General features: G+C 30.6%; 1 protein-coding gene across 1 annotated transcript in view; it reads left to right on the top strand.

The window, feature by feature from the left end:
• Positions 1–8,619: 8,619 nt before the first annotated feature.
• Positions 8,620–17,493, top strand: part of Smp_145300 (putative peptidylglycine alpha hydroxylating mono-oxygenase) — a gene marked incomplete at both ends in the record, with an annotated part of 21,492 nt that continues 12,618 nt past the window's right edge. Inside the window, 3 exons of the mRNA XM_018796837.1 lie at positions 8,620–8,622; positions 8,681–8,694; positions 13,579–13,655. Of these exons, the coding sequence (XP_018651938.1) occupies positions 8,620–8,622; positions 8,681–8,694; positions 13,579–13,655 (94 nt within the window). The remainder of the gene's footprint in view (positions 8,623–8,680; positions 8,695–13,578; positions 13,656–17,493) is intronic.

The following is a 17,493-nucleotide window of genomic DNA, read 5'->3' as shown; positions in this document are numbered from 1 at the left end:
CAGTGCTTCCAGGTTTTCAATGTTGGTCTAGCTTCCATTGACTAATGATTTCAACTATGAAAATACTGAAATCTCCACAAAACCCTTTCTGATCTATAATCATATGCTCACTAGTGACTGAATTCAAGAGATATTTCCTGGAGTTCTAGTGGGAAGCAGTGACCAGTGGAGTTCAACCACGTCTGTTGTGAGATATCAACTCACTGAAGACAATTGGTGAACGGTTGCTCAAAATGTAAATATAATTATAAAAATCTACTTCATATAAAAGATCGCATGAAGTAGACTATTAGCTATTTAATAAAATAATTTTAGTGAATTTCAACAAAATTTATTCCAATTAAAATTATTCAGAAGTGATCTACAAAACAAACATTCTACTATATTCTGTCAATCCTAAGTTGGATCAGAAATATTTAAATTCTCCCGAGAACATATTATTTAGTAGATCACTTAATACATCAATTGAATTGTATAACTTTTGATGAGACAAATTTATGATACATAATGCTTTATCTACGTAGTCTAGGCACAATACTTACAGTTTGAAGTCCATCGGTTTAGAATAAATATTGTTTTAAAAGTAACTAGTCTTCTTCAGTGAATAACTTTAAGCTATTGCTTACAGAAAGTCAAAATATTTAGAATAATGTAGAGATATATCCCAATTTTGGAATTGTTGTGAAAATTCAAAGATCCTGTTTTATATATAGTTTTTGTTGATGTTTCTATGGCCTAAAATCTCATACAGCTCACATATATTTACTGTTGATCGTAAGATATTTTGTTTGTATTTACTGTTACAGTTTTGGTAGAAATATACATTTACGACTGGTAATTAATCAGTAAATCAACTTACTTTTGAATCCATTCGTTGTTCTTACTAATTGCTTTAATATCCAGTAAGTATGATAATTTTACAAACTGGTTAGTCTGTTGTTTATATATCACGAGCTGATTTCATTTCAACACTTACACAGTGATCGTAAACTTGAAAATATTTTATCTAGAATTACCTTTCCATACTTATTTAAGTTAAATATTGGTAAGTGTTTTAGACTATAAACGATATTTTTGAGGCCCCAGAGGTAAGAACTACTACCAAAATTTGATTTGAAGTATCATTATTTAATTTTCTGTTAAGAAAATGATACAATTAGTAAGATGCTTAATACATCGTCATTGTAGGAAGTGAAAACAAGTAGTCAAACAGATGTATTTGAAATACACTTGAAGAAAAAGGTTTCACACCGTAAACAGACTTATGTATGAAACCTTACTTTCAGTTTGAACTTAATTTCACAAATATATACGTGTATTTTGACTTGCAACTATATTATAAAGTATGGAATCTATGTATATAAGAATGTATTTCCTTGTGACGTAAACATTAAGCACAGATGGAAGTGTGGATTGATTTGGAATGAACAAAACGTCCCAGTAAAGCAACATCAGTTCTGGCAAATTAGCTGATAACACTCATATTTTTAATAATATAGAGTGTATTTGTTCTCCATTCTTTATTGTCTTTGTGTTTGAAATGGTAATGAATATATTATTAGACATATTTCTACCAACTATATAACAAAAGAACGATTATCAAATAATAAACTCATCTTCCAGAATTACAGTCAGTAGATAGCTAATCTTTTGTTTCCTGAAAAATTAAAAGGATGGACGCAGTTGGAGCAATTAGTCAAAAGGTCCAGTTCCTAAATTCGAGATCAACCACTTCAAACAAACTAAAGTAATAACTTGCTGTAGATTTCTTCAACGTTTAAGAAGTAAACGTGTATGATACAATGTTACAGACCGGTTCAGTCAAATAAGTAATAGATTCGTGTTAATACAAATGGAAAAAATCACCATATAATCCCATTCTGAATTACTGTAGCTACAGTATGACAGCTTGATCGTGTATAGTTAGATTATGATATACCATATGTTAGTGTTTAGTTGACAGATAACTATGAAGTAACTAGGCAGATGTATGTAAAAATATTTTTAGTGAAAGAAACTATTAAGCAACACATATTCGAATTATGTATTTACATTTATCTTGATGAAATTCGTTTTTATAACCGGTTTATTTAAACAATCTAAACCAATCTTTATGATTTCCATAGGATAACGTTTTGAAACCAGAAAACTGTAGAAACACCATAGTAGCTCATCTTAACATCATACACAATAGAAGACTACTATTAACGTATTAAAACTCTGAGCTAAAGATATGTTTGGGGAATTTAAAAGTAATATTTTCTTAGAACAAATGATAATTTACTGTTATTTATCTTACAATTTATAATAGACTAATAAATACTAGTAATTTTAATGGTTGGGATCATAAATAAATTGAATCTAGACCATCATGGGAAGCCTGGAAGCACTGGACGGCCGTTTCGTCCTATTGTGGGACTCCTTAGCAGTGCGCATCCACCATCCCACCCCGCGAGATTCAAACCCAGGACTTATCAGTCTCGCGCGCGAGTGCTTATCCTCCAGACAACTGAGCCGGCATCCAACGGTGTTAATGTCTAACTTCAACCGATCCACGAAATTGAGCGACACATTCACCAATGTCTTCAGTGACTTACTATCTCACAAAAGACCTAGTTAAACTCCACTGGTCACTGCTTCTCACTAGAAATCCGTCCAGTGTTTCCAGGTTTTCCATAGTAGTCCAGCTTCAACTGATTCATGATCTCAACAATTAAAACCACTATAATACCCACAAAACCCCTTCTGATATTAATAAATAATAGTTGCATCTTAAAGTAAATTCTTTAATCACTTCTATATTACGATGATGAAATAACGTACAAAATAATTGATCAACCATCTATGAAGGATATCACTTGATGGTAATTTTGCTAAAAACGACCATTCACAATGTTTATTATCAGAATTAAATTAATTCTTGTTACATTTTATAATATTTTTTTTATTTGATGAAATAATCTGATGAAGGTAAGGGAATGTTTACGAAATTCGAGTTATTCTTAGTGCAATAAACAAATAAATGCATTTTTAATTTTTTTACTATAAAACTGTGTGTCGATTTGAATTGAATAATTAAGGACTTTGAATGGATAGATGAAAGAATAGTAGTAAACGGTAAGGAGTTTTCTTTTCTTTTATCATAAAATCTTACTAAAATGTCGTGTACATTAAGTTATAAGGAGATAGGAAATGATAGAACCATTTCTCAAAAGAAAACTACAATGAACACATAATAAAGAATAATAAACGTTATATTATTTAAATGGATTGGTATTTTTTTTTATTTCAAACGATTGAAAATTCTGATATATATATATATATATATATATATATATATATATGCAGCGTGAATGACATACAGGATCATTTTCTACTAATCTTCTATAATACCTAATCACATTTTGAGAAAGAGTAATCTTATTAGATATATTCATTGATGACAGACTCCAACTTATGATACCGTATCTGTATATGCAGTAGGTTACTGAATAAATTATGTAAAGTACTACTCAGTTTAATGTAAATAAATCTGACTATTAATCGGTCTAAATCATACAACAATTAGCGTATTTGAATATTCATTTTTACTTATTATTGGATATCAAATAAGTTCTCATCTATAGTCTTCGTGTTCCTACTGGTACAGTACCATTCATGGGTTCAATTAATCATCATCAGTTATCTGACAATTTAACAAATGTTGATGTGTTTTAGATAGTGAAATAAATCGTTACCTGTAATCATTTTTGTGTTTTTATTCGCGTTTTAAAAATCCCTCCTGGTTTCACGCATTTCATTTTCTCGCCGTCACAGCGTTCTCATCCCATTCCAACTAGTTTTACAGTTAATAACATTATCAATGTATTGTCCGAGTTGGTAGTTGTCTTTAATCAACTAATAAGAAAATATGGTGTACGAAATAATAGATAAGTTTTTTAGAGTGAGAATTGATGGTAATCAGTTTAATAGACTATCAACATGAATTACATTAAACAACCACTTAAGTAATTACTTGAAGTTGAGCATATTTCATCAAACTGCTTGTTAAGAAAGAATTATTCCTTTCTAAACCAAATGGACAAGTGATCAGTATGAAGAAATGATAAAAAATAGTACAAATAAGCTATGTATATCTAAATAACAGGTGTATAGAAGTACATATCACGTGACAACAGGTAATGTTTCAAGTGCTTCTTACTCTGGTTTTGTTTGTATAGTGTACTAATAAACTTGTTAAATTAACACAATACAAACAGATAAAAGTACAGGGAAATGGGATAAGCCGATCAGAATCGAGAACGCTAGTGATGCGTTTTTACACCAAAATCGTATATCACGAATAGTAGTTGATAGCGATATGTTTTTGTAGTGTTTATAATGTTTAAGATGCTATTAAAAAACAATTCTTGCTATCATAGGTAAAGATGATAGTGTATAACATATTAAAATGCTTAACTCCTCTCCCTGAGTTTGTTTATAACATACAAATATATAGTATCCCTATACCATAATCCTGAATACTTAATCCTGAAACAAGTCTTAATATATTGACATCAAATTTTATGGCACCTTTTACAATTTTTAAGAAAAGGAATACATTCATATTAGTAGGGCGGATTTTGAAATATGGATAACGTCAGTTCGTAATGAAAACTCTAACTCCTAAATTCTAATGGTAATCTTAACAAGGAACAATGTGGTAAATCTTAAGAATATATTAGTCCTTATAAAGTTGGTGATTTTAGATAACATATAAATCCATATGTACAGGTGCTGTAATCTGTAAATAATTTTGATAGATTCATCAGTTATGATAAACCGTTTCACACCCTTTCTTTTCCATAAGCTGTATTCTACAGTTGAAATCACAGACTGATCATTAGCTAGACCGCTATTGAAAACCTAGAAGGATTGAGCGGCCATTTCGTCTTAGTATGGAACTTCTCAGCAGTGCGTGTCTACGACCCCTCACTCGGGAGTCAAACCTAGAGCCTTTGGTCATACATGCGAACGCCTAACCTCCAGACCACTAAACCGATACCCAAAAGTGTTAATGTCTAAATTTAATCAATCGATTTACAGAAGCTATTTTCTAACTAAGAGGTAATTGGAAATTTGCTAAGTTTGTTATTAGCTCATTCCTACACCTTACTCTTACTCAAAAATCATCTGAAAGTTATTTTAAAAACAAGAATTTGGAAAATTTCCATTCATTTGCTGATTCTTTCATTTTCAATTTAGATAATAATAGATAGATAATGTATTTTTATTTTAATGTACAAAAAGAGTTGAACACTGAATAATTCATAAAACATAATCATAGTTTATCTAGGTAATATCAAGACATTTTTTGTTTACTCTTGCTTTTCAAGTTGAAAGAATAAAATATTGAAATTCATCTGTTAAAAAAATACTATTTATAGACATTTAGACTTGATGTTTTTTTAAGGGATTTGTGAGAATGTTTACTTTTCATATTAACTGACAGCCGAAAGGAAGCAAATGTTTGACTGCCTTAGTAACAGAAAATAATAATATATTTGTTTTAAATGTTTAAAAAATGAAAAATAAGCGACGTCTCTGAAGTTTTTTTTAAGAAAGAATTACTACTTGTAATGGTTGGTAAAGTACTTGAAAATAGCATTATTTGTGAGACAAAAATAAAGGTAGGGATTTGACCATAGTCTACAGAAAAACCAAGAAAATATGCAAACAGATTAAAAAATAAATGCTGAGTATAAGTGGAACTATTCATGATAGATACTTACACATATGGTATAGGTTGTTTATATCCAACATTTCTTACAGAGTGTTTTATAAACGGTATTCAGTGCATAAATCCGAACACATCTTATGATGCTTAATATTTGTTACTAAATAGAGGAACAAAAGAAAATTTCATATGATTAACAACATTGCAAATGGAAACACCATATTCTTTTATCTTCGTCACTGAATTAAGTGTTACCATCAGTTTTCTGAATGCTTCGGATGATATCGTTCTGAGTTTCGTGTGAGGATAATTAAAAGTTCATGTTTTTTTTGTAGTAGAACTATATTTAAAAACAATTATAGTTATAAAGAATGTAGTGTTACCAAATTTTCCTTGACGATGAAATTTGATACAAGTCACCTGATTGGCCACCACCAAATCTGTTATGGATCCACACGGATTAGGAGTCTTAAACTAGGGAGAAGCATATATGCAGTGCTCTCTGGTTTCTAATGATTCTCTAGCTAATACATGTTTTTCAAAGAAACTATACTTACAATTAACTAGTGTCCACAATTCAGTGAATTACCTGACAGAAACATTTACATATTTATATCATATTTCATAGAATTCAATGAGCTAAAAGGTTCAGTATGTAATACTGTTAGAGGAACTTAGATTGGATTAAACCATGTTTATGTTAGGGCAAGCTGATTGGCTGTTTCTTATCAAATCAGCGCTAGTGGATACTCGGAGAAGACTCTCACGTAAAAACTATAGATTCGCTAATTTTTTTATTGTATTTCCTACTTCTATCTGTCCTTGTTATTTGGATTGTAATTTCGTCCCTGTTCAACCGTATTCTGATTTGGGGATCTGTGGAGTGAAGTAGTTTCGAACACTGCTAAGCAAGAGGAGTAGCTGGATCATAATAAGAGAAATTATAACAAATACCGGCTGTAATATTCTTATTTGTACATTCCAACCGTTTGTGAAATTTGCTTGTACAGTTTAACGAATTGTTTGAAAAATTTCGAATATTCGGGCTACGACTTTAAAAGGAATCGCAATTATTTGCAAGTATTGAGTAGTATCCTGTACCATCGTACGAAAAGCTTTTCATTTAGTAGTTTTAATAATCTGGTTTCGTGGACTAAATCAAATATGTACTCAAAGTAACAGCACAAAAAACCCTTAATCTGTTCCTAACCCTAACCATCATCTGTAGATCCTTATTCTAATTTCTTACACTGCTTCATGACCTTCATTTAGCCCTAATTAGTAGGTAGACATTCTGAAGGTCACTTTTTGCATCGCTCAGCGGTAGATTTGGAATATTCTAACAAGTAGAAAATAAAATTTCTAACGTCTTTTTACTTAGTGAATGTAATATGCGAAGAATGGCATTATATTGAGTTATGAAATGTTAGCAGTCACAATTTCCACTTACATGGATACTTCAAATATATCATTCTGTTTTTATGAACATAACTATACAAATTTTAGGTCTATAAACTTTTTTCAGATTCAAATAAGTTATAGATTTGCATTTAGATGTCGGATAGCACTAATAATAACTTTTAAAATAAAACTGCACATCAGAAGGTGTTCTGTGGAGATTTCAGTTTTTATCATAGGACGAAACGGCCGTCCAATGTTTCCAGGTTTTCCCTGGTGGTCTAGCTTCAATTGACTGATGCTTTCAACAATGATAAAACTGCATATATCAAAAAATATTGTTTACAAAATTTAATCAAAATATTACATGAAATTCTGTTAGTTGTTTAACCAGATTTCACATGGAGATTTGTGATTGTTGTTCATTATATTTAACAAGTTTATATCACTTAATATTAAACAACTAAATCACAAGTCTTCCAAGTTTCTCTGGAACATAGAATTATATCTATTCATTTACAGTTTTGGTTATTGTTATTATTACTATAATACTGACTTACCATAATTTGTTTCATTCATTAGTAATGTTAAAATATTCATATTTGGAAGTATTTGAATATATATCCATATATTGAGAACCAACAAAAAGTTGTATTCGATGATACTAAACAATTTCCTCCTTTTAAACTTCAAGAGGTCATCTACACATCATTTAAGTGAATGGAAAAGAAGCAATTTTTCCTAAAAATGAAATAATTTCAAAATAATTTCAACTTAGCCCGAAATGTCTGTAAGTCGATCAACTTTCTCATAAAATAGTATGTCCGTGTTATATTATTATTTTACTATATTTGAGGAATTTAGTTACAAAAATAAAATCGACTTTTTTTTCTTTATTTAATAAATAATTTTTCCCCTTAGTAAAAGAGGAATAGGTGAGTGGGTGTGATTAAAAAAAAAGAGAGAAAAGATAGGTAGATGTTAGATAGGCAGACAGATAGAGTAGATCAAGGTTAGAGAAATTATTGATTGATGTAAAACTAAAAAAAAACAGATAGTAAGGATGAATATAGATGCTCATATATGATTGGATATTAAAAATTGATTAGTGTAATTTAAAGGCTAGGACATAGATGGTGGCTAACTGAATTGCTTCTGCAATACTCATGCATATATTATTGATAACAAATGAGATGATATATATGTCTACTACTCACCAATACGAAGAACTTTCGAGAAAGGAATCTTAATGATGTAATATTACCTACGCAAATAAAATACTATCAACTATCATTATCCAATCTCAGCACAGTTAGTCTTATACTTATTCCATATAAAATCCAATTTTAAACGAGTTATACATTTAATCAATTTCTTGAGTTATTAGCTTTCTCAACAAAATGCTAAAAGTGTATATTTTATTCCTCATTATATTTCGTGGAATTTTTGCATATCCTAAAGAAAAAAACAAATATGAGATTCGTATTCCAGGAGTGACAACAAGAATGGTGATTTTTTAAATATTGACATTTTGATCATATAAATATTTTTTTGTTTTGTTTTTAGGATGATGAATATTGGTGTTACTCACAGAAAATTGAGAACGAAACATTTTATATAAGTGAGTATGATTTGATTAGAGTAATTCAGTTTTGTAATTATCTAAAATATGATCAGTGAATTAGCGTCGACGAAAATTCTCAAATTCAGGGCAGCTGTTATATTTCAGTATCTTTTCTTAAATTGTTTTTAAAGAACTTTACGGGTAAATGCACAGTGTAGTTTAATTTGTTTCAAGGCTTAATCCATTTATCCTATATTCTTCATGTTTAAAATAAAAGATGGTAGTATAAATAATTGAGTAACGGTGTTTCTAATTTCAACTTTTAGTGAAATTAGTCATACATTGGTAGGAGCGAATAGTTTTGTTATCTTAAAATTTTGCTGTTGTTTCATATCAAATATGAAATTCTACTGTAGTACCTTCTCACTAGGTTTTAAAATCTGTCCGGTATATGTGAAAGTTGTACTGGTCACTAAACTTGTAATTGGACATTAATAGGTACAAAGTAATTAAGTTTATAAGAGAAGAAATGTAATTAACCGACCTCAGAATAGCGGATTTTTGCAGAATCCTCACTTATAGGCTGAAATTATCCACAACCGTTTATTATGAGCATGTTCAAGATAACTCATTCTAAAATCCCGGATAAAAAACAAAGTTATGGTAAGACTTAACACTAAACAAGTTGTAAGTTGCTTTTTATTATCTCAATACAGAAAAAAACAATCAATCATTAAACTCTTCCCTACAAATTATTCGTTTCAAATGTTTCACACATTTTTCATCAGTTTTCCCTTTTTTTTTAAAAAACAAAATTATATGAATTTTAACTTTATAGAATTTGATAGTGTCAATCTAGGTAATTTACTGAATGTGATTCAGATTAGAAATCATTTTTTAGCCAAACTTATGCCACTGATACTAGTTGTATGGTCATTTTGTGTGTTTGTTCATATTAATGAGGTGTTGATCATTGTTTGAAGTGGAAACAAAATACTGATATAGCTACTTGTGATGACCACGTAAAATCAGTAACTGGCTACATGAAGAGAGCGAAGACAAAAATTGAAACTGAATAACATGACTTTGTTTTATTTCGTCTGTTTTCGTCAGCTACTTACAATCTGTCATATTTAAGAATACTAATTACAAAGTGGATTCAAATTGCTTACATGGAACAGTTTCATTGGAAGTTGCTATGATCATACACCAGTGTAGTATAGCAAGGGTGTAAACAAATTTACCAGAATAAATAAAATTTTATAAATATATAACTTACATGACAGAACGTTAAATAACATTGGTAGTAACAAGTCCAAAGGGCTAGTAACAAGTGGTTGTGTAATAAATAAACGTTAATAATAAGTAAGAATAAAATCAGTAAGCTCAGTCTGTTTGAATAAGATTACTAATCTTGAAGGCAGTGGAAATAAAAATGGTCTAATTCAAATCAAAGTTAGTTGATATTGCCAACCAATATTACACTCCATCTACATGAAAGTTGGATATTCTATCTAGAGAATATCTAATAGCTTTAAGAAACACCAAACAAAATGACGAGGTGATGATCTTACGACTAGTTATACGTTCAGGTATCGTTCTAATGAACACAGCTGTTTGTATCATTAGGATTTATTTCATCCTAGACAAATGTAACAAGAGTTTAACTGATTCAACAGAAAGACAAATCACGAGAATGCTTAGACAAATTCTTAAGAAGAGACTGACTACTATTTCAAAACAATTAATTTTGTTTGAAAGTGTACATTTAAGACAATTTAGCTGAAAGCATAAACATATAACAAATTCTAAATCGATCTTGCGTAATTTGACTGCTGATTTGAGAAGATAAAAATTAATTTGAATTTTCCTTAGATTTTGTGATACACTTCTACTGTCTCACATATTTTCTAGACTTTTAGAATTAATCCTAAGTGTATGGGACGTTTCTAAACATTAAATTTAGAATATTAGTTATTACCGAATCTAAGTATCAGTTTCGTCTCATTATAGATGATATTATTCATTAAAGAAAATCAGTCTATACAATGAATTGGTCACTGGGTGGCGATCAATCAATTGTGAATACATCTCAGTCCTACAGGAGGTCAGTCGCGACCCTGATACCTCCGTGGTAACGTCTTTGACTGTGATTCAGTGTGACACGTGATCGAACCCGTTAGGGAGCATCAGTTCCTTCAAGATTGCAAGTACACCTTGCTAACGAGCATCACGTAGCATGAAACCTAGATCCAGGGTTTCCTTTTAACTACCTCCAACCACCATCTTAAAATCAGTCTTTCAGAAATTGTTTTCAACGTTGCACGGAAGATAACATTTTTAAACCTTAACCTAATTACTGTTAAATGTGCAAAATAAACAATAACTTGATTATAATAATGTAAAAATGTTTAAAAAAGAAGCAAAATAGATGAGTACTTTAAAATACTAGGACATCTTCAGGTGATGTTTTGTTTTCGTCTTATGGTAATGAAAAAAACAAGTTATTTAATTTGTGCTCAGTGTGTTTTTCTTTCTTGTTATGCTATGATCGTCACTCTACTAGTTAATTAATTTAATTAAGGTATGGAATTCAATGTATTAATGTCAAGTGATTTATCTGTTGAAATAAATATTTTTTCAAAGTACATATATGATAACTTTAAAACTTCAGTGGTATATTAATGAAGTATAACTTTATCAGATTTGATAAGATCAATCTGGGTATTCTACTGATTTTAGTTTAAGTTAAAAATCATATATTAACGAAACCTAGTTCTCGGATAATAGTTGCTTGATCATTTCATGCGTTTCTCCAATTTAGTGAATTTAAGATCATTGTTTGAAATGAAAAAATATTGACATTGCTACTTTTTATGATTCAGTTAATCCGGGTTATTTGCTGTCTATTTCAAGTTGATAAATTTTTTATGGTTAGATAAAAACAAGTAGACAGGACAGCTGAAGTTAATAAGATACATCAATCAGTATTTCTGAATTGTATTTTGTTATTTATCACTCACTTACCTGACTAGTCGTCATATTTGAACATTATAAACTCGGTAGTAATAACGAACTTGTACATATGTAACATCAATAGATTAGATTGTTTTATGTATAAAGATAACTAAATTACAGTATTATCCAATTTCCCCTTTCTATAAATTAATCTGAAATAAAATATTAGCTCCATGAGGTATTTCCTGGAGTTCTAGTGAGAAGCAGTAACCAGTGGAGTTCAACCAGGTCTGCAGGAAGATATCAACTCACTGATGACATTGGTGAATGGTTGCTCAATTTCGTGAATTGATTGAAGTTAGACATTAACACCGTTGGATTCCGGCCATCTCAGTGGTCTATCGGTTAAGTGCTTTGGCGCGAGGCTGGTAGGTCCAGGGTTCGAATCTCGCGAGGCGGGATCGTGGACGCGCACTGCTGAGGAGTCCTACAACAGGACGAAACGGTCGTCCAGTGCTTTCAGGCTTTCCATAGTGGTCTAGTTTCAAGTGACTCATTATCTCAGCTATATATAAAAAAATCACTAAAATCTCCACAAAATTCCCTTCTGAATTCAGTTTAGTTGAGGTTTTCCATTCCATATATTTAATTGTAATTATCTATTCCCTGTTGATCTAAAATTTACACATTTTTGTATTTTGTGTTCAACTTATAAATGATAATACTGTTAATGTTTTATTTAGAAATCTACACCAACCTACAATTTACACCTTATATCAAAATGCAGTTTATCATTTATAATGTTTAATAGAATTTACTTCATATTGATCAGATACTTAAGTGGATAAAACAAAGAACAACTGTTTAAAAAAAGCTACATATTTATTTCTTTAAATATAAATGTTTATAAGAAATAGAATCCCTTTATGTCGCAATAAACTAGTTATATTTTCCGAATAAGTTATTTTATAAATAATTCGATTCTGATTCGTTAATATTACTCTTCAGCTGTTCAGCAGTTTACGTAGATTTAATGGAATAAAATGGGAAAATGTTACACAACATGTTTTATAGCTGTAAGGATATGTCAGTAAATGTTTTACTTGTAAAACTGCTTTATTACTACATAAATGTATTTTTGAAGTGTGACAAATGGCGATGAACATAAGTTCAAGGTTGCTGACCCATAGCTACCTAACACTGAAAGCCTTAACTGCATTGCGATTTTATCACTGTCATTTCATACTTTTGTAAATCTTCCTAAAATGTTACTTTGCAATAAAAGCATTGTATTGAAATTCATATGTGTGTATTTACGAGCAGTCATCATTCATCCACCTGTTATTAATATAAATTCATCTCGTAAAGTACCTTTGGTATAAGTTTATTACTCGTCTGAATATAGTGACATTCTATTAGATAAATGTACTATCTCACACGTAATTAACCTTTCTCTGATACGTTTTAGCTAAACTGGGATTCTATTTGACATGTAGTAATAAACAAGGCTTTTTACTTATGCGAACATTTTACTTGAGTATTTGCTTATAACCATACTTTTGTGATTCGGTAGTGACTGTTGTAATTACCGAACACTAGTTAGAAAACTGCTGAAAGGTAGCAAAATCAGGATGGATGTGATATCATCACTTGAGGAAGCTCTCCCGTGAGAAAACATTCAGTTGTCATATGCCTTGTGACATCCAATATACCACTGAATGAAGGTCTGGATCTAATGGTGAACCTCATTAAGATCTACAAAATAAGATGAAATAACTCTGTGATACAAACTGGTTTTCAGTACTTCTATAACTTATATCATTCCCTGATGACAGATATTTCTTACACTTTCTTCACCCTACAGAATAATGATTCCAACGTTTTTCATAAAGTTTAATCTATCTGTAATTATTTTTTTAAATATTCTCTAGCTGGATTCCAGCCTGTTTACGATCCTATCTTTGTTCATCATATTATTCTGTTCGGATGTGAGGAGCCAGGCAGTCCAGAACGTTTATGGTAAATTTATTATTTTCTTTTACCATTGATTATGACAATGTGTTTCGGAATACAAAATATAGAATTATTTCAAATCTTTTTAAAAATTGCGATTCCATTTTTTCACAAACAAATTATAGTAACTGTTTAGCGGTGAAAATGAAAGTTTTTACTTAATTACAGATAGTTTAAATAAGAATGGATGCATTTTCATCTAAACGAATAGTATAAAGGATGAGTAAATCACAATGGCGTAGACAACTTTCGGATTACCATTCAAAATTCAAAATTGGATGACTTTCATCTTTCATCACATAAGGTCCGTGGAAAAATACTTTTTTTGGTGTTGAATTTTTGGGGAAAATCGTTTTTTATCAACATTAAATGAAAATGGCGATATTAAATGTGTCAAGTGCTCAGTTTTACATTTATAGATTTTGTATAACATACAAATTAATTGGTTTTTATATTGATATCATTAATGGATCGATGTTAGACCATCATTGAAAACCTGGAAACATTGGAAGGCCGTTTTGTCTTAGTATGGTTCTTGTTTCAATTTACTGTATAATAAACTCTCAAAAATCCACAAGGTTCTCTTTGAAGTAGGTATATTCAAACTTAGTGAGATTATCTCTATAATATTAAGATCAGTGTAATTATAGAAAGTTTTGAAAAACTAATAAACTTCCTGAAATCTCTGAGTGTTAACAGGTTTCATTATTTCGGTTTCCGATTACCTATGACGTACTTATACTCTTTTCTAGTTACTGGCTTCAAAATCATATGGTCATTTTAAAATCACTCAAATTCGTCCCTATGCTTTACTTTGATCCATTTTCACAATAGTAAGCGAAAATTAGTTTCCGGAAGTCGGAGTAAATTTATTTACCGGACATAATAAGTCGATTCTTTCGTTCATCACATATAAGTCATACTTCATTGAAGAAAGAGTCGATTAAATGCATACAGACACATGACCTCCATTACATATCTAAATATTCGATAGTGAAAAGTCGTATGATTGAAATAATAATTCACTATATTTCGTTTCTTAATGATTGATACTTCTTCATATTGTTCAAGATATGTTTAGATATCTAAAGGGCATGGGTTTTTTTCAAGGTATAAATCCGCGAGCGGGATCGTGGATGCTCACTGCATTGGAGTCCCATACTAGGACGAAACGATCGTCCAGTGCTTCCAGGTTTTCCATGGTGGTCTAGTTTTAATCGACTCATAAATTCAACTATTAAATGTTCTCTGTCTCAAAACAAATGAGTCAAGGATATCAGAACTGGTCATTTTTAATCATCTACCATTTTACCTAATAAAGCATCTAAGGTCAAAAACGATGATTTATTACTGTTACTTTAGTTCTTTTCTCATATTACTTAAATCATTCTTCTACATTATTCTGTTAATAAAAGCAAGGCCACTTGAGAAATATATCATCAATTAGGTATACAACTTATATGATTGTTTTTTTTAATTGAGTTAAAAAAAGAGAAGAAAGGAATTGATTTGAATCAGTTGCTTTTCAACGACTGCTAATGACTTATTCTTAACCTGCATAGAGATAACCCTAGACGTATTTACAGTTAATTGAACTTTAGTTTTTTATAAAGTGTCAAATTATTAAAACTGAGGTCTGTTATTGTTGAACAATAGTGATTCACTAAATTTATAATAGTTACCTATTTTCTCTTAAAAATAAATGGCGTCCGTATGAATTTAGATAATTGTATAATGTTTTCTTATTCTACAGTAGATAAATTTCTTACTTTAGGTGTTCTGTTTTGTTTTAAATCGTGCAAAGAATAGATTTGACATTTATTGAATGATTGAATTATATGTAAATACGTTTCAAAGCAATGAATATTTGATAATGTATAATAAGTTAATATTAAAGGTAGATTTATCTCTACCATAATTTTGATATACACTTTTGAAATTATTCAAGTATAATGTAGAAAAACTGTACATTAAATTATTCATTTGATTATCATTTAAATAATGAAGACTTTCCAATGAGATAGTAGCTAACTGAAGACAATGGTAGACGGTGGCCCAATTACGTGGAATGTTTGAAGTTAAACATTAGCGTCGTTGGATGCCAGCTCAGTGGTCTAGAGGTTAGTGTTCACGCGCGAGACCGAATATCCTGGGTTCGAGTCTTGTGAGAGGGATCGTAGACACTCACTGCTGAGGAGTCCCATACTAGGACGAAACGTTCGTATAATGCCTTCAAGCTTTCCGTGATGGTCTAGGTTTAATTGACTCACGAATTTAACTTTTCAATGAAGAAAAACAATTTTTTCCAATGAAATCATTTTCTCGAGCTGTACAGCCGTATATTTTTTCAGGTAGTTGTTTATAATAAAATAGACAAATGTTACACCATTAAATAAAATTATCAAAAATAACTAAGCTCATTGTGATATCAAATATGGAAGTCTTTAAAAAATGAAATGGTATTACACCATTTAATGAAGTAATCAACGATTATCAGATTTCATGTATTAACTATAATAGTTCACAAATAGAAGGGTATTATTTCGAAACAATTATACTTGTAAATAGTCTTCAAGTATTGTATAAAATGGATGTTGTATCATTTAGCAAAGTGATCAAAAATTATCAAGGAATTAAGTTATGTAATACATTCGAGGGTAATGAGATTAAATAATCTATATAAAAATCTCAAAAGACAACTATCTACTTTGCAAAGGAAATGATGAAATGCCAGATAGTAATCAGGACTTAAGATTTTTAAGATTAGGCGGGATGCTAGGATCATGGAAGAATAAACGATTGAACATTACTGTTTTAAAAGCAGATGTCAATAATATAAAATGAAACGTCTTATCTATTTTATGCCAAGTTTATTTCAAAGTTCAAAAATTATGACCATTAATTAGCGCTAATTTTGTCTTCATCCTTCGTTTCTGCGGCAACAGAAAAACGAAATATCCCAAAACTTATTGGAAAATCGTGAAATGATCAAAAAATAAAGAATGGTGGACACTGAATTACATACTGCAACTGTTTGCCACATATTTTGACCCAACTTTTGTTTATGTGATGCTCAATTTCAAAGTTTACAATGGCTATCTGTTGATTAGTAATACACTCTATAACTTGCTTTATGTGACATTTTTGACATGTTCTTGCTACTAATTGAATATTATCAGTCACAGAGTCGAAACCTTGTACACTTATGACTCGACATACTGTGGAAAAACGAATTTCATGTACACAAGTAACCTTAGTCCATGTCCTAATGAGACACTCCGTCGTACATATTGTCACTTAACGCTAAATAATAAATCTTCAACGAAACGACCACGTTATCTAAACCTAAACTTTAGTCACATTAGTGACAACCATTCTATTTAATGTTCACTATGCGCTTTCTATTTGCCGTTATCTCACACGGCAAATCATCGCTGGATTTCCTTATTGCACGAAAATCACTTTAATTCTGTCTTCGGTTTATTCACATGCAATACGGGTTTGGAAAATATATAAATGACCTCTGAAATTCTCCACGAATCCCACGACAGTCCTCGTATATGTTTGCTATAACATATTCAATCGTTATGTTACACGATGTCTGAAAGAACATTCAGTACAATTGTCAGTATACGAAAGGATGTTATTTCGATTCGACGTTACAACACATCCGACCTATTGTAGTTATTCAACTTGGACGCCGTATTTTTTTATCATGTAAAGTATTGTTTCGCGCATGCCTGTTATCTAACAGATGATTTCGGAACATCAATCGGCTGTTCAACTACTCGACGATCTAAAGCCTGTCCAGTTCAATTGGTGGTTTGACGACACTCATTCACGA

This window comes from Schistosoma mansoni, chromosome 4 (genome assembly GCF_000237925.1).
Source record: "Schistosoma mansoni strain Puerto Rico chromosome 4, complete genome".
Classification (NCBI taxonomy): domain Eukaryota; kingdom Metazoa; phylum Platyhelminthes; class Trematoda; order Strigeidida; family Schistosomatidae; genus Schistosoma; species Schistosoma mansoni.
This window is presented reverse-complemented; position numbering and strand designations above follow the sequence as displayed.